The 18,713-nt window shown below is 49.0% G+C and overlaps 1 protein-coding gene across 1 annotated transcript; it reads right to left on the reverse strand.

Annotated features, from left to right (window-relative positions):
- Nucleotides 1-10,360: 10,360 nt before the first annotated feature.
- Nucleotides 10,361-18,296, reverse strand: LOC127299230 (protein MODIFIER OF SNC1 1). The gene is made up of 8 exons (XM_051329167.2): nucleotides 18,170-18,296; nucleotides 17,004-17,081; nucleotides 16,879-16,923; nucleotides 16,389-16,752; nucleotides 16,214-16,304; nucleotides 15,905-15,985; nucleotides 14,242-15,809; nucleotides 10,361-13,196 (listed from the first exon to the last, which is right to left on the reverse strand). Exons 1-8 carry the CDS (start codon nucleotides 18,199-18,201, stop codon nucleotides 10,920-10,922), a joined length of 4,536 nt encoding a protein of 1,511 aa, XP_051185127.1. The 5' UTR covers nucleotides 18,202-18,296; the 3' UTR covers nucleotides 10,361-10,919.
- Between the last annotated feature and the right edge of the window lie 417 nt (nucleotides 18,297-18,713).

Here is an 18,713-nt window from a genome sequence, read left to right on the forward strand (position 1 = left end):
ATTAGTTCGTAGGATAATACATCTCCTTGCGATTAGACGAGTCTAATTGCGGGGATCGACTTGCATCTTCATCAACCTCGTCATCGACAACTTCCACTAGTTCGATCTACGGGTACGTTCCGTTGCCTTTTCTCTCGCATATAGTCCTATGCATAGGATTTTTTTATTTTTTATACGCATTCCCCAACAGACGCATCTGGCATGCCAACGTCTCAAAAACGGTCGCTCCATTAAGGAAAAACTTCCACCTTGCGTTTAAGTGACTATCGCGATGGGCCCACCACTCGCCCCGTCTCTCTGAGTTGTGCTCGGCACCCATGTAGGAAATGTCGGACAATGTATTGGGCCGTGCCAAACCAAATCAGCATTTAGGACGCGCTGTTGGGAGCGATCAAATGTTCGACGCGTCTCAAATCGCTTTGAGGAACGATTTAGATACACAACTAGAGATGTTGTAATTACATTACATACATATAAACAAAGACAAATCCTTTGGTAACTGTGATAATAATGAGCCCAATTGAGAGCCTTCAATTTGTACTTGCACATTCGAAACGTGATATCCCTCTAAGTAATGATTATTCTCATTTGTGTTAGTGTAAATTCTTTTTGAGTTATGGCTCAAATAGTTCTGTACACCTGTCGAGTAAACAAATTCGGAACTTCTGATGTTGAAGATCTTGTCAAGGGAAGCCACCATCGTGCCGCACTACGCGGTGGCACTGAGAAAAACCTCCACGACATAGGACATTCTCAACATGAAAAAAGCACCTAAAATTACACCTACCACTACACTTATCTATACAAGGAGGACAGCCTCCCCTCCCCTACCCACTCCAGCCGGCGACTCTCTCAGGGTAGAGAGAGAAAGGGGACGGGTAAAGTGAGCCAGCTCACCCTGGGTTCTTAACTTGTCACCATCTTCTACGTTGAGTCGATGATCATGCGAGGTCAGATGGTATGTTGCGTCAGAACAGTTGGTCACATATAAACAAGCAAGCACTGCCCACTCTATCAATTAAAAGATTGAGCGCGCCCAGCACAAGACAATATTTTTTACTTGTGCAGGTAATTGTCAACTGCATGATCTTCAAGATCATCAGGGTTCGCTCCATAAAATCAGGAGCTCAGATTTGATTAAAAATAAGTACTAATATATAGTATTGTACAAGGGCTTCATACCCATAAGATACCGAGCATGTAACCCACAAAAAAAAGTGAATTATTCCTGGCAAACCTAAGATCGCTGTCACCGCAAATACAACATGACACTAACTTTCATCTTCAGTAGACACCACAAACAACAAAAGCAAAATACTTCCGTTGCCATTAGCACATACTACTACTAGCGTTTAATCCAAGTACGTAATCAACTCCGTTAGTACAAATTCCAGCACCTAGGCATGTTGTGCAGTTTATACACATTATCCATGCATAGTTGTGCTACTGTTTGAGCGGTTTTTTAGTGGTATAAAGTGGCCATACTTGGTGAATTTATCAACCACAACTAGAATTGTGTCAAAACGACCAAAAAAAAGGCAAACCTTCAATGAAATCCAGCCCCACAGAAGGCCCCTGGATCTGGCTCGTGTGGAGATGGCGCGGGGCCTCTCCCTCGGGCGGCGGAGATCCACTGCGAGGGATCGATGGCTCCTCGCGCGGCGGGCCGGCGCACCGCGGCGAGGCGGTTCCTCGAGGTCGAGGCGGCGGAGCTCGGCGGCGCGGTCGCCTTCCTCGCGGGCGGCAGGCTGCGACGACGCGGCTTCTACGGGACGCCGAGGCGGCGGCCTCAGGGTGAGGCGCCAGTGGCTTGGCGGCGAGCAGTGCGCGTGGATGCGGCAGCACCCTCGGCCGTGCGGACGGCGAGGTGCCGTCGGGCGCTGGTCGTGGCGTGGCGGCGGTTTCGCGAACACCGATGCTAGATCTGAAGGCCGTCCTCCCACTTCGTCCGAGGCGCACCCTTCATCTCCGGTACTATCCATGGCAACCCTCCTTCGCAGGAACTCTGGCCGGGTTAGATGCTGGTTCTCGGGTTGTGAGGGAGAAATCCCTGGTCAGCCTCGCTGGTCCGACGGTGACAACGCCTGGGGGCGCTGTGCATCCTTCTTGAGGTACCGTCCTTTCTCTCCTCCCCTCCCCCTCCCCCTCCCCCTCCGTCTCCCTGGTGAAAACCCCAACTTTGTTGGGGCGGCGGTGGCGCTGGTAGCGTTGTGACCTTCTTGAAGGCGCCGCCTTGGGTTCGATGGGGCGGTGGGTGTGGCTTTGTGTTGGCTGGTGGTGGCGGCTGCAGTGTGGCTCGGGGTGGGTCTTGGTTACTGGTGTACCTTGGCGAGCTCCTAGTCCTCTACAACTTCTTCATCAACGATCAGACCCGCGGCTTCGGTTCGGCGTGAGTGGATCCATGGCAGGCGGCAAGGCGTCTCAAGGCGAGCTCGGTGCAATGTGTAGCTCGTCTCTATCTTGTCCAATTGGCAGTCTGGTTCCTGGATAGTGCAGAAGGATAGAGGGATATGCGGAATATGATGGATGTATTATTGAGCCTCATGGGCGAGTATATATAGGCGTACAGGGATCATCTTGGAGTGCAAGGCAAGACACGAGAGTCCTATCTCTATCCTAGACTATCCGTTTATAGTACACGTAATATATCTCTAACACTCCCCCGCAGTCGTAGCGGGAGCGCCGTGAACAACATGAACGACGTGGACGGTCAGACTGGAGATAAACCGAAGTGGACCCCAGAAGGCTGACACTCCCCCGCAGTCGTAGCGGGAGCGTCGTGGACGATGTCGCGTCGCGGATGCTTGGACTGTAGAGGTGCTCATGCGAGGTGATAGCCCTTTGTGCCGATGTCGAGGTAGCCGAGAGCGTGGGTGCTGCAACCTTGGTCGGGGTAGCCGCGCGAGGGGATGCCGTGGTCGATGTCGTGGTCGGGTGCCGGTGTCGAGGTAGCCGCACATGAAGCCGCAAGCGCATAGTGCGCAAGGAGAGTGACGGAGACGCGTCGAGGCAGTCGTGGAGGTTGTCGATGCCGAAGTCGATGCAGTCCGAGCCGTCGAGGACGAGGTGCTGCCCTAGTTTTGCCAGAACTAGGCGCACGTCGGGGACGAAGGCATACTCCGGTTTTGCCAGAACCGAGTACGCAAAGACGAAGTCGGCGACGTGGTCGAGGCAGTCGTAGAAGAGTCGATGCCGATAAAGACGTTGTCGAAGCCGATGAAGACGAGGCGCTGGCCCGAGCTTGCCAGGCTCGGGGGCGCGTCGGGGACGAAGGCACGCGTCGGTGTTGCCAATACCGGGCGTGCGGGGGAAGGGACCATCATGGACCATGCGCCAGTGTCAGGAGGACCAGCAGAGGAGGCCTCCGGAGCGGTGGCGAGACGCAGAGCGGCGAAGCGGGAGAGGTGCCGATGCAGTCCGCGGTTGTCGATGACGCTGGCGACGAGGTCGTGGTGGACGGAGACGTAGAAGGCGGCGGTCGCAGCAGCGGCCTGGAGTGGTCATGCTTGACGCCTAGATGGGCGTGGAGGTGGTCGACGGGACCCGCAACGGCCAGCAGTGGCCATGCAGGTTACCTGTGGAGGCGCGGCAGCGGTACTCGAAGTAGGCGAGGAGGAACCCGGCGGCTTGACGTAGACCTTGCGCTGACGGTGGCGACCTGCGCCGATGGGGCGGCGCGGTAGTAGCCTGGAGCGTCGGTGCGCGGGGACGGCGAAGTAGACTGCGTGCGGCGACGTCTCGGCCCGAGGGGCCGGCGTAGCTGCAGGGCGCGAGTCGATGCAGCGGCGGGAGGCCACCAGCAACATACACGCCTTGGAAGGCGCGTCAGAGGCCGGTAGTATGGACCAAAGGCGGCGGCGCTGCGGCCCGAAGGGGCGACGCAGCGGCAGCCCGTAGCTCGATCGGTGGTAGGCGCGTGCTCGGGGACGTGCTTGGCGTAGACGTGCGCGCGATCGGTTGATCAGACCGACGGCAGCTGTGTACGCGCCATGGCGAGGACGACACGCAGATCAGAGTCGATGCGGCGTTGTCGTTGATGTCCCGGGCGATGACGACGAAGACGGACCAGCGATGGAGACCGCGCGGGTAAGACAGCCTGCTGCGTCGCACGTAGGCGTCCCGTGTGTGACGCATGTGGCCGTGCCGCGCGGTTGATGACGATGGCCGGTGCAGTCGACGCCGAGGTTGGAGTAGAGGCGTGTGATGACGACGGCGGTGGGCGACTCAATCCGATCGAGGATCGGCAAAACCAAAAAAAGAAAACGCCGGTCGAGCGATCGGCGGAGCAAAAAGAAAAACCAATCTACGGATTGGAAAAAAAAAGACTCGAGGGCAGCGGATCAACGGATCGGCGGACGAACCCTCATACGGATTGCGCGGCCCCCGGAGTAGATCATGGAGATCGACCTCCCCGGGGGCGGCGCGGCGCGGAAGCTTGGGCGGCGGCTAGGTTAGGATCGGCGCCGCTCTGATACCATGTAGAAGGATAGAGGGATATGCGGAATATGATGGATGTATTATTGAGCCTCATGGGCGAGTATATATAGGCGTACAGGGATCATCTTGGAGTGCAAGGCAAGACACGAGAGTCCTATCTCTATCCTAGACTATCCGTTTATAGTAAACGTAATATATCTCTAACAGATAGTTCTCTGCTCAGGGTGAGCTTTTCCAATGACGGCGGTGCGGCGCCCTTCGAGCCGGGGCGAGGGGGCAGGGGTCCCTCTCTAGTCATGGAAGAGAACGCTCAGGCGATGGCTCGCTCCTCCTGGTACAGGCAAGGACGGCCACTCTGTTGACGACGCTTCTTCTTCGAGCACTCCCTTCGACGCCCCCTGGTGCTTCGCTCTCGTTTGAAGGGCATCGAGAACTCCAGCTGCTTTCCTTGTGTTTATCCTTTGTTTTGCTGTTGTCTGTGTTGCTTGTAAGCTGGTTCTCTACATCTTGTAATAATCCTGGCCGTATGGGCTTTATTAATTTAAAGCTGGGCACTTTGTGCCTACTGTTTAAAAATGCCAAGCTTCGGGTGGTATAGGCAACGGCTGCAGGTTACCAGGTAATTTGGATGCTCACTTTTAGCTTGATGACAGATTGATCATTTGAGGACATAGTCATAGACATCACCTTTCATACCTGGCCAGAAGAATATTTGTTTCACCTTGTGGTAGCTGGGAACAGCTCTAGAATGTCCACCAATTCACTATTGTGCAGTGCCTGAAGAACTACTTGATGTGCCTCTTTGTGTGGCCCACATTTTGTCCTTGTGTCTTATTACCCCCATTCACCAGAGCAAATCCTTGATCATTTGGACTATGCACACTGAGCTCTGTAAGCAGTTGTGTTGTTTTTTTGTCAGTCGGATAACGTTTCGTGACCATTTCCATCCACTTGGATTTGGCCATGGACACTGCATACACTGAATGAGGCCTCCTTGATGAAGTATCAGCAGCCACGTTGGAGGAGCCCTTATGTATTGTATCTTATATTGCAAGCCCATCAACTTGAAAACTGCTTTCTTTTGGATCAATGTATTGAACTTGTGATCGTTCCGCATCAAGAGTTCGAGGGAGGAGATCCCTCCGTATCAAGAATTCAAGGGAGGAGATAAGACAAGGATGGACATGTGGCGGAGGCCCGAGCGAGGACGAAGTGCAGAGACCAAGGGTGAGGATGGAGGTGCTGCAGTCAGGGAAGCTGTGGTGGTGCTCGGCGTCATAAGAAGGAGGAGGTCGGGCATACACTGCCAGAAGAGGGAGGGGTGGGGAAAGGGAAGGGGAACTGGGGATCATTAGGAAGCGTGGCAATCGACAAGTGAGGGTGTGCGGAATTAGGGCACCACCCACGCTGGGCCTCTGTCTGTTGGGATGAATCTGGGAAAGTGGAGGCAGAGAAGTAGATAGAGAAGTGGAGGTCGGGCTAGGCCTTGCCAAATTTCATGCCAAAACTAAAGCCCAAGCCCGGCCCAAGATTATCTTCGGGCTAAATTTCAAGGCCCAGGCCCGGCCCGGTGGTCAGGCATTGTTGGGCCTGACCTGGGATTTTCGGGCCAGGTTGGGCTTCCCATGGCCAGATATACATGTAAGTAACATTATCAGTGAACAATGATATTGGGTAGACCCTAATTTGAATACAGTGAAATACATCGTCAATACAAGTTATCGGTTGTTTATCAAAGACAATGTATTGCCGTTATTAAGATCGTTAGACCACGACAATGTTATGAGCTATCATATGATATGGATGTCATAGGATCTTCAAACGTCACTTCGTAACCGGGTGATTACAAAGATGATCTCCGTTATTCCGGATAATATGGCGAAGCGTCATTTCATATGATCATGGGAAGAAAGATACTCTCTGGCCCACTCATATATATCATGATATTCGTCATCCTCTGGCTGGACACGTGAAGTTGTTACGTCACAAGAACATCGATCATGTGTGATGAGTAAAGAGAACATGCCGGGTAACGAGGATAACCTAGATGTTTCACCTCGGGCTTTGTAAAGTATCATAAAGCAATGCGACGTGTATAGAATAGTAATACGAAAGGTTCCGCGACAAGAGAACTTCGTGTTATATGTAGGGATTGTTGCGGTTATCAAGCGATCAACATCAATCATTGTAGCGGAAGGACATTCCAGACATGTCTACATATATCTGAACCCATAGGATCACACGCTTAAGGTTTATCGACATTTAGAACGTGAGTGTTGATGGCGTGTAACTCACACGTTCGTTGGGAACCCCAAGAGGAAGGTATGATGCGCACAGCAGCAAGTTTTCCCTCAGAAAGAAACCAAGGTTTATCGAACCAGGAGGAGCCAAGAAGCACGTTGAAGGTTGATGGCGGCGAAATGTAATGCGGCGCAACACCAGGGATTCCGGCGCCAACGTGGAACCTGCACAACACAACAAAAGTATTTTGCCCCAACGAAACAGTGAGGTTGTCAATCTCACCGGCTTGCTGTAACAAAGGATTAACCGTATTGTGTGGAAGATGATTGTTTGCGAAGAAAACAGTAAAAAACAACTGCAGTAGATTGTATGCGATGTAAAGAATAGGACCGGGGTCCACAGTTCACTAGAGGTGTCTCTCCCATAAGATTAAAGCATGTTGGGTGAACAAATTACAGTCGGGCAATTCACAAATAGAGAGGGCATAACAATGCACATACATGATATGATAAATATAGTGAGATTTAATCAGGGCATTACGACAAAGTACATAGACCGCCATCCAGCATGCATCTATGCCTAAAAAGTCCACCTTCAGGTTATCATCCGAACCCCTTCCAGTATTAAGTTGCAAGCAACAGACAATTGCATTAAGTATGGTGCGTAATGTAATCAACAACTACATCCTTAGACATAGCATCAATGTTTTATCCCTAGTGGCAACAGCACATCCACAACCTTAGAACTTTCTGTCACTGTCCCAGATTTAATGGAGGCATGAACCCACTATCGAGCATAAATACTCCCTCTTGGAGTTAAGAGCAAAAACTTGGCCAGAGCCTCTACTAATAACGGAGAGAATGCAAGATCATAAACAACACATAGGTAATAGATTGATAATCACCATAACATAGTATTCTCTATCCATCGGATCCCGACAAACACAACATATAGTATTACAGATAGATGATCTTGATCATGTTAGGCAGCTCACAAGATCCAACAATGAAGCACAATTAGGAGAAGACGACCATCTAGCTACTGCTATGGACCCATAGTCCAGGGGTGAACTACTCACTCATCACTCCGGAGGCGATCATGGCGATGAAGAGTCCTCCGGGAGATGATTCCCCTCTCCGGCAGGGTGCCGGAGGCGATCTCATGAATCCCCCGAGATGGGATTCGCGGCGGCGGCGTCTCTGGAAGGTTTTCCGTATCGTGGCTCTCGGTACAGAGGGTTTCGCGACGAAGACTTTAAGTAGGCGGAAGGGCAACGCGGGGGGCCACACGAGGGCCCCACACGCTAGGGTCGCGCGGGCCAAGGCCAGGCCGCGCCGCCCTAGTGTGGCGGCGCCTCGTGGCCCCACTTCCTTTCCCCCTCGGTCTTCTGGAAGCTTCGTGCAAAAAATAGGACCCTGGGCGTTGATTTCGTCCAATTCCAAGAATATTTCCTTACTAGGATTTCTGAAACCAAAAACAGCAGAAAACAGCAACTGGCTCTTCGGCATCTTGTTAATAGGTTAGTGCCAGAAAATGCGTAAATACGACATATAATGTGTATAAAACATGTAGATATCATCAATAATGTAGCATGGAACATAAGAAATTATCGATACGTCGGAGACGTATCAAGTGCTTATAAAGATAAAGAATCAAAGTGGCTTCGAAGGATGTTCAAAAGGTCTCGGAATACCCTGGAATGATCCGGAGAGTGTCCGAGAGTGATACAAAATGGTTTTGGTCATATATGGAAAGTACCGGAAGGATCTAGAATAGTTTTAGAAGGTTTCGGAAGAGTCTAGAGTATTTCAGAAGGTTGGAAGGGTTCGGAAGGGAAAGGCCCAAAGAGGCACCATGGGCCTTGGCCGCAGGAGGGCCACCAAGGCCGGAACATAAGGGGAAGAGTAGCGTCCAAGGTGGACTCTCCTCCCTCAATTCAAGATGGGGGGAGGAGTTTCTTTCAACTCCATCTCCCCTAGGTCGGTTGGGGGGGAGGAGGAGTTCATCCCGGACTCCAACTCCCCTCTAGTTGGTTTAGAGGAGGGGGCAAGGGCCGACCGGCCTCCTATTTAAAGGGGAGGGGAGGGCTCGGCCAAAGGACCCCAAGCCAACCCTCTCCTGAAACCCTAGCCGCGTCGCCTACACCAAAGCCGCCGCCGGACGCCGCCGCCATCGCGCCGCCCCTCCCCTTGCCGGCGCCCTAGTCATATACACCGAAGGACTACCAAGGAAATATACTTCGACTTCTTCGCGGAGTGCTGCCCAAGTTCTACTCCCGCATAGATCTAATCTAGTCGAGCTCGTAGAAGCACTGTCGAATCTTTATCGACACGTTTCCGCTTCGACGGTGTGCTTGATAACACTTCGACACGGTGTTGTTGATCTCGTACGTGTCGATACCGTGGAGGTGTTGCACGTGCAACATTAGTTCGTGGGATAATACATCTCCTTGCGACTAGACGAGTCTAACTGCGGGGATCGACTTGCGTCTTCATCAACCACGTCATCGACAACTTCCGCTAGTTCGATCTACGAGGGTATGTTCCGTTGCCTCTTCTCTCGCATATGGTTCTGGTTATGCATAGGATTTTTTTTTATCTTTTATACGCGTTCCCTAACAAATGCGTGTAGAAGACATGATGTCTCGCATGCCAACGTCTCAAAACCGTCGCTCCATTAAGAAAAAACGTCCGCCTTGCGTTTAAGTGAGTGTCGTGATGGGCCCACCACTCACCCCATCTCTCCGCGTTCGTCGCCCACGTAATGACCTCTATGTAGCAGGAATGGTAGGGAATGTCGGGCAGTGTACTGGGTCGCGCTGAACCAAATCTGCTTTTAAGATGCGCGACTGGGAGAGATCAAATGTTCGGAGCGTCTCAAATCGCTTTGGGAGACGATTTAGAGACACGACTAGAGATGTTGTAACTCCATACATATAAACAAAGACAAATCTTGTGGTAACTGTGATAATAATGAGCCCAATTGAGAGCCTTTAATTTGTACTTGCACATTCGAAACATGATATCAACTAATGATTATTCGTGTTAGTATAAATTCTTTTTGAGTTATGGCTCAAACACATGTCGAGTAAACAAATTCAGACTTCTGATGTTGAAGATCTTCTCAAGGGGAGCCACCATCATGGCGACCCACCGGGGAGTAGCTCTGTTGATCTCGCCGCACTACACGCTGAGAAGAACCTCCACGACATAACGCCATTCTTGACATGGAAAAAGCACCTAGAATTACACCTACCACTACACTTACCTATACAAAGAGGACGGCTTCCCCTCACCTACCCACTCTCAGACATGGAAAAATCACCTAGAATTACACCTACCACTACACTTATATATACAAAGAGGACGGCCTCCCCTCCCCTACCCATTCCAGCAGGCGAGGCCACCGGAGGAGAGGGGGAGAGGAGCCAGGGCGACTCTCTCAAGGTAGAGAGAGAAAGGGGACGGGAAAAATGAGCCGGCTCACCCTGGGTTGTTAACCTGTCACCATCTTCTACGGTGAGTCCATGATCATGCGAGGTCAGATGGAATGTTGTGTCGGAACAGTTGGTCACATATAAACAAGCAAGCACTGCCCACTCTATCAATTAAAAGATTGAGCGCGCCCAGCACAAGACACTATTCTTTACTTGTGCAGGGAATTGTCAACTGCATCAAGATCATCAGGGATCGCTCCATAAAATCAGGAGCTCAGATTTGATTAAAAATAAGTACTAATATATATTGTACAAGGGCTTCATACCCATAGGATACCGAGCATGTAACCCACAAAAAAGAGTGAATTATTCCTGGCAAACCTAAGATCGCTGTCACCGCAAATACAACATGACACTAACTTTCATCTTCAGTAGACACCACAAACAACAAAAGCAAAATACTTCCGTTGCCATTAGCACATACTACTACTAGCGTTTAATCCAAGTACGTAATCAACTCCGTTAGTACAAATTCCAGCATCACATCTCACCGAAGCAAGGGATGTTCTTCGCAACAATTAACAATCACACGTGATGGCCCAACGGCCCTGGTAACCAAAAACAACCTACTACTGACCTCCAACCGACCATCTTGCCAATCACATTCGACCTGTAAGCCTCTCAACATGTTGGGCATGAGGGTATCAGATCACAGATGCTCCCTGTGCAGGTAGTACACTTGAGTGCAGACATATTTCATTCGAGCGAGTTCCTCAAGCTCAAAGAACGTGGGGTTACTTGAAGATCATTCGTCTTGGTAAGAATTAGGAGCTGGGGCTGATGGAGGGTTCCGCTTGACAAAGTGACCACCAGGGCGGTGGCTCTTGCTGTGGCCACGCTCCCTGTACACCGGCCCAGGGGCTGGATGTCCCGTGTTCTGTTCATCAACACTTGGGTTCTGCTGGAAGTCTGCAGGTTTACTGTGGGAACCGACTGGCTGGTATTCAAGATGAGTGCCACCCCTCCGCCTTTCTGCATTCACGTTGTGGCTTGGCTGCCCAGCATCATAACCCCTTCCCCTCTGATACCTCCCGTTGTGATGTCCCTGGCGACGGGCTGCATGATTAAGCTGCTGCTGTTCTGCATTTTCCTGGCTCTCGCTCTTCTGGTTATCATCTACATGCACCGCGTTGCCTTTACCTTGATTTTGTTCATCCTTCTCACCATTTCTGGAACTGTTCCCAGCAAGATTTTGATTGTTGCTGTCTTGCAGGGTAGTGCTATCAACTTGACCTTCCACATTATTATTGCCCTGTGAGTTGTTCTGGGACTGTGAAGATTTTGGTTTCCAGTGTGCTCTGGCATGTGTAACTGCTGCGCTGCTCTTCACCTCAGATTTCGACATATTCCTATGTTCAGAAGAGTTCGAATCAATTCCCCGTGTTGACATGTGATTCACATCTTTCCTGCCTTGCCTATCTCTGTTCTCATTTGAATGGTTACTTGCCTCGTTTTTGGGGGCCTTGACATGCTGCCTCCTTTGCCTGTTAGCTGCCGTGTGTTCCTTAGGGGCACTGACAGGTAACTCAACTATTTGAGTTGGAGCCAAACTGTTCCCAGCAGTATGATCTGCTTGCTTGTCATGTTCAAGCTGCTGATGCTTGTCAGAAGGCCTCTGAACTTGGTGTGATTCTTGACAGCTGTCTAGTCGCTCAGAAGGATCTGGTACCACCAAAGCTGATTCATCTGTATTCCTCTTGCGCCAAGAAGGATGCGACTTCCCATTCCCATGCCCTCTACTAGTTTTCTTGTCCTCCCATTTCTTGTGCTCAGTTGCAGCATCAGATTTATCATTACTCTTGTTCTCCACAGAGGATTTCTCTGAAGGTAAAGTTTGTTCTGTATTCTGCTGTTGAAGCTCTTTGGACAGTGGCTTTGGCACATACCTTTCCATTTCGGCTCTCTTGGTTCTTGTAACATTGTCCCCGTCGTTCGCACACTTACCAATTGGTTTAGGCCGCGCTGCCACAGCCACATCGGCTTCCTCAGATACTTCATTCCACCCTGATGGCTTAACTGGTGCCCACACAACACCCTCATTCCCATGTGGCTTCTCAACAGGTCGGACAGCATGATTAGTCTTTCTTGATCCTTTTGCTTGCTGAGGTCTTGGGCGGCTGTTTGTAGTATTTTGAACTTCCTCTGGTGATTTCAGGCGCTCCTGGTTGAAAGATCCAAATGAAATACCACCCACAGTTATACTTCCCACAGTGAGCACAGTATTTGCAGTAGGAAGTATAGAACTACTGATAATAACACCAGCTGTTTTTGGTTTTGGCTCACTGGATAAGCTCGGTATATTCTGCTGATTAAGCACCTCGGGTAGATTTTTAGAAGTAGCTGGAGCATCATCTAGTTTTTTCTTATTTCTCGAGTTCCTGGCACTCTTCTTGTTGTGGGCTGGGGGATCATCATACGATCTAACAACAGCAGTTGATGTGTCCAAGGAAGCTTCAGCAGTTTTCTTCAGATTTTCAGTGCTTACTACCAAACTAGACTTCTCACCAGGAGTTTTATCCTCTGGAACCGCGTGCCTTTTTCTGTAGCCCTGCTTAGACTTGGGAACACCAGCATCATGTGACTGTGACACACTTCTATGTGCTACATGCTCCACTGTGCTGCTCTGTGCGTTCCTGCCTGAGGATGATGTGTTACGAACAGCAAGATCTTTCGCTATACCTGCAGTATGTGGTAGAGTAGACATGGGCTGTGCAGGAACCGCAGTATCCTTGGGATCAATTGGTGGCTGAAGAATACTAACATTACCCATTGCAGTAACATTGCGCGATTCAGCAGTTGAAACCGCAGGATCAGCAGTCCCATCAAGTCCAGCCTTTTGCTTATTCTGCACATCTGCATTTTCTGGTTGTGGATCACTGGAGTTCTTCTGATGTACTGATGAACGCTTGTTCAGTTCCTCCAATTTTGCAAGAGCTTTTGCCTTTTGTCGCTTTGTCCGTTCTTCTTCCTCAGCTTGCAGCTGTTTGGCACGTTGCACAGCCAACTCCTTCATTTTTACACGCTGAATAGAAAATGCAACAAAAAAAAACTAGTTAGTGACCAACATGCTTTTGTATACCTGGGAATCAAGCTGCAGATGTGCTGCCTTTTAATCATGCATAATAGAAGATTAAGAAAAGTAACTAGATGAAGCAAAGCTGCTTGATCTGTTCTGGTATAATTAAGGTAAACATGATGTGCCTATCTAACAGCATAAGACTAGTGAGCAGACAACATATGACACAACCTAATGTCGGGCTAAAGAACTTTAGGGCATAAAATGGTGTGAACCTACAATAGAAAATCATGTGACAGGCACAACAGCAACAGTATATGGTACAAAACTTTGTGTTGTTTGCAATATTTACACTTGCAAGGTTTGAAACTTTGGATTAAACCTGGGTTCACAACAATATTGAAAATACACACCAGCATGTTATGTGGTAACAAACAGCACTAACCCTGACCTAACAACTATTTTACAGAAAAAATTGTGAAGTGAAATGGAGTCCAAACAATACCTATGATACAAATATACACAATAGGACAATCTATCATATACACTAACAATGCCAGCATGACCAATTACAGCCTCTGGTGAAATGCACTTGATAAATGTGTAAATGATTCATTCAGGGTATTAATGACATGTTTGGTTGACAACCACTAGTTCGTTGCAAATTGCAACCTTTCAAGTTTTCACAAAAGCACGAGTTACACATGGGCTGCACGGCCCAACTGGTGTCAATTAACGGATATGTGAAGAGAAATTACTGCAAGAGCTCACAGCTTCGAACCCCTCTTAAGCATAGGTTGCTGTGGGACAATTGCAGTCAAACTTTTCAAGTACTGACCATCTATATGCATAAAGCTACATAGATTATCTACATGGAAATAATTTCACTGGATTTTTCTAGCAGAAAATACTTTCCTACCATGCATAGTTGATTCCCTTTGCTAGTATTAGTATATCCCAAAATACATAACCGAAGTATTGCAATGGAGGTGGCACTATGTTTACTACATGAAACAGAAAGTATTATCAGAAGAAATCTGCAAACACATACCTGAAATTCATAATCGGGTGAAGCTGGCATATCATCAGTGATTGTCACAGGTGGCAGCTGTGAAGCATGCTCAGGAGGCTGGTCATGCTGAATATTCCTCAATTGAACTACTGATGAAGATTCAGTTGTAGAATTTTCTCCCCGCCCATGTACTGCAGAGTTGTTGGTTGGCATGTCTTTAGCAGGACCATGGTGGCTGTTTCTTGAAGAATCACCCCTCCTACGTGTGCGATCATGAGTTGATCCAACCAGCTTTCCAGCTTTGCTTGCTTCAGCAACATGCGAGTGTAGCGGCCCAACAACCGCACCATCACTGGGCTCTGTCGACAATTTCTGTACCACGGGAGAAATAGGAGAAACACACGCTGCCTGGCTAGATGCAGAAGCAAAACCAGTGATGACAGGAGTAGATGAAACACCTTTTACCACCTGATCTGCTTTTGAATCAGCACTTTTTAGCTGCTTCTCTTTAATGTCCTTATTACTTGGAAATGGTTCTACAACATTGTGTGCATCAAGATTTCGCGCTTTGTTGTTCAAACTCCCTATTTTCTCTATCAAAGCTGCATTCTTCTTTATGATAGGTTGCTGATCAAGCGGAAGATTATCATCCTTGATCTTTTTACGGAGGGCAACATCATCAGTTCCCCTGGGATGGGAATGTGCATTTTCCGAAACAGATGAATGACTTAAACGATCTGGGCCTCTCTCTCTCTGGTCATGCACTGACTTCATAAGCACCATGTTCCTTTCACTAGAGGTACTCCTTGTATCCGCCCTCAAGTTCACATCGTTCCGATTTCCATCTGGATGTGGAAGAAGTGGTGGTGCAGGTTGAATCTTCCTTTCAACTTCACCGGGACCTACTCTATCAGGATTATCATGCAAAATCCTAGTCTGTCCTCGAGGAACCAAATGTACTCTATCAGATTCCAAGAGCTCCTTGGAAACTGCTTCATGTTTTACTGGTCTGCTCTGAGAATTTCCAGGCTGGAACTTGTCGTTATGATTTGGGAATTGATTCAATATTCCTGGTTGATGAGAGCCTCCAATGAATGGCACATCTCTTACATTGGCATTATTGAAATTTGCTCGTGGAGGGCCATAATATCCATCGTAAGGCATTGGGCCCTGGTAAACTGGTCTGACTGGAATAACAGGTTGATTCATAACATAAGAATTAGGGCGCATAGAATGATATGCATCTCCATTTTTAGAGTGATATCCACCATGTCCTGAGCCCTGCCTTGCAGCAGCTTCTGAGTTGGGTGGGAACTGACCATAGTAAGGGAATGGTTCAACAGGGAAACTGCTCGGGGGTCCTACTTGTCTGTATGGGCCACCTGGTCCTCTATGCCACATTCCCTCAGGGGGGTGACCAGGAGGTGCACGCCATGAATCAAACTGCGGAGGGGGCATACCATAGTTAGGAGGGTATGGCTGTGGCTGCTGAGCTTCGCTTGGTGGAGCAGTGGCAGGAAAGGGAGCACCTCCATCATGTGCATGCTGATCTGTCTTCAAGATATCCGCAGGTTGATTATTAGGTGATCGAATTACCTCGCCAGATCCTAACACACAGAAACAGCATCCCATTACATGGTAAGGAAATAGCAAAGGGAGTAGAGGCAATAGCAACTACAAAACGATGTGGAATTAGTAATACCAGCAGTTGGGCTCTTCCCCTGATCATTTTGGGTTCCATCTTTACCAGAGCTAGAAGTTGGGCGCCCTTTTGAACTGTGGCCTAGAATAAAAGGCTGAACTGTCAGACGAATCATCTTGTATAAGAACTGATCATGTAACATTCGAATTTGTAGCATCAGAGCAGTCTGAACAGAGAACTAAGGTTTGCCAAAAATAGGTCTAACAGCTATAGCATTGATCCGCATTTGCAGTTAAGAATTCCAAATGTTAAGTTAGAAGTTGTGCCCATGTAACAAAAATCATAAAGTAAATTTTATTTGCACATTACCTCGTTGACTGTTTGAGTCAGAGGTTTTCTCAGCACCAAGTGTTGGGAAATCACCAGTACTTAGAGTAAACCCATGCCCATGTGAAGATCCCTACATAGTTGAGACCAATGATATTAATAAATAGGCTCAGATTGCTGACCCGCAAGCCATCTAAAATCTGGTGTGGTGCATTACCGGTTTCTCGAGGGTCCTTACTGATACATTCATATGCTCTGAGGGATTATCCGCAAACCGAGAAAGTTGTGAGCTTCCTGGTCTTGTCTCTGCACTTCGAGGACGATTTGTGACCACTGGTAAATGTTGTGACGGTAATGTGCCAGATGATGAAGACGGTCGAGAATTTGGACCCCAAGCATTGGGAGAGTCAAGGGATTCACTTCCAGCTGTCGAGGGTCTTGAACCTCCCCCAGAAGAGGGACGACCATTGAATTGGCTCGGAGCACCAATACTTCCGTCCTTCTTGGGAGAGAGAAGTGAAGATGAATTCCATGCATTTGGTGTCGTGGGTCCCGGTTTGCTACCCCATGTGTGGGTGCCCCTAAAATCCAAATCATAAACCTTGGTCACACCGCAATTATTGAAAATATAGAGAACTCTGAATGAGTAGCATCATGCATATCTAGAACGTTGAACAAAAAAATTGTGCATGAGAGTAAGGGCTCACTTTGGAACAATTTCCACGTTGGGGTCAAGACCTTGATTTTCCAACCTTCAAGACAAATAATAAATCAATTTACATAGAAGTATATAGAGTTTGTCTTTATATAAATATAGTAAGAGAAGTGTTACCTTTGACTTGGCAAATTAATGGGCTTTGGGATTTTTCCAAGAACAGTCATGCCAGATTTCCTTGTAGGAGCAGCCCATCTGCACAGAATAGTAAAGTAGACACATGATACATCATCAAAAGCGTTGTCCGGATATACATGAAAAATATCTATATACAATATTTATGACGTCCGGATATACACGACAAATGTCTATATACGTTATTTATGACACAGAATGTTGTTCTTTAGCAATGCTATAGATACTGTTTAAAAAAAGCAATGCCATAGCTATGTAACAATTATTAAGAGCGCTAACGTGACAGTGTTTGTTGAAATACCAGTTGCCCAATGCAAAAAGGGCTGACAGAGAAAAGTGAAAACAAGTGCACCCAAAAGGCTGGACACTAGTATTGAACATGATATGAAACTGAGCTTGCATCTTGATAAACACCGTTTTCAAAGCACTCAAAGCATACTGCTGAATATGATTAACTAACTAGGGTCCAGTGAGTGAAACAACACACAGACCCGAGCAGAGCAGCCTGCCCTTGGACAAAAAAGGCAACTCTTTTTTATTACATAATATACCAGGTAACTGACATTTGTAACCTTGAGAAACAGATAAATACTACGAAGGGGGTGAAGATGCAGTTTAGAGCTATAATTAAAACAACCCAACAAGAGGCAGTTGCTGTGTGCTACACTTGAAACGGGGCACCAAAGCTTTTGATGCCTGAAGCTCCTCATTCACAAATCGCAAATGAACACATAGTACAATTCACTTGGTCGATCAAACAGCACAGGCTAATTTTGCAAGCATCGCAGAAATACAATTACCACACAACTGGATTGCCTACCCTTGGAACAAAACATAATTGAACGAAACAAACCCCGCTATGGAGATACAGGTGTCTTGGGTCATACTTCCGATCCGTAAACTACCGACCGAGAACGAGACGAAAGGTAATACTGCCGTACGCCATCGATGACAAGAAAAAAAAAGTGGTGGTTTTTTTTCGATGAAATAAGAATCAGCAGGCGTCACCAGAATCAGCGCACGGGGCAATGCACGGGCTCTCCTACGCATCCGGCCGAGAATCGCGAGCGGAATTGCAAACGACGAGGGAGGGAGGGAGAGGAAGCCGCATCGCGCGGGCGAGGGGGGTATAGGGGGTTGTGTCGAACCTCTTGTCCGTGGTGAGCAGGCTGGAGGCCATGGCCCCCCTCCTCCCGGGCGAGCTCGCGTTCCTTGTGCCGAATCGGGCGTCGCCGATCGACGGGGCGGAGGAGATCGGGATCTTTCGGGCGGCCTCGGAGGGGCCTCGGAGGGTGAAACCCTAGAGCCGGACGGACGGACGGACGGAGACGCGATCGGCCGTGGGGACCAGCCGGCCCGGATCGGCGGCCGGCGGCGGCGGAGGGCGATGCGGGGAGACTGGCGGCGGGGGGGTCCTGCCGTCCGGCGAGCGGCGGCGGCGAGGGGAGGCTGGCAGGTGGGCCCGGCGCGTCAGACGGAGGAGGCGGGGGAGGACGGGAGAGAGAAGAGAGAGAAGGCTGGAGAGGCGCTCGTGAGAGCGATATAAAGGGGAAGGTGGCGGGGACGCGTGGCGGTGCTGCGATTGGTCGGCTCGTCAGGGACGCGTGGCGCCGTGCCAGTGGCGGGCTGCTGCGTGTGTCCGTCTGCCGCAGAGGATCCGGTCCAGGACTTGCGTGCTTGGATTTGGTGGCT

This window comes from Lolium perenne, chromosome 5, assembly GCF_019359855.2.
Source record: "Lolium perenne isolate Kyuss_39 chromosome 5, Kyuss_2.0, whole genome shotgun sequence".
NCBI lineage: Eukaryota > Viridiplantae > Streptophyta > Magnoliopsida > Poales > Poaceae > Lolium > Lolium perenne.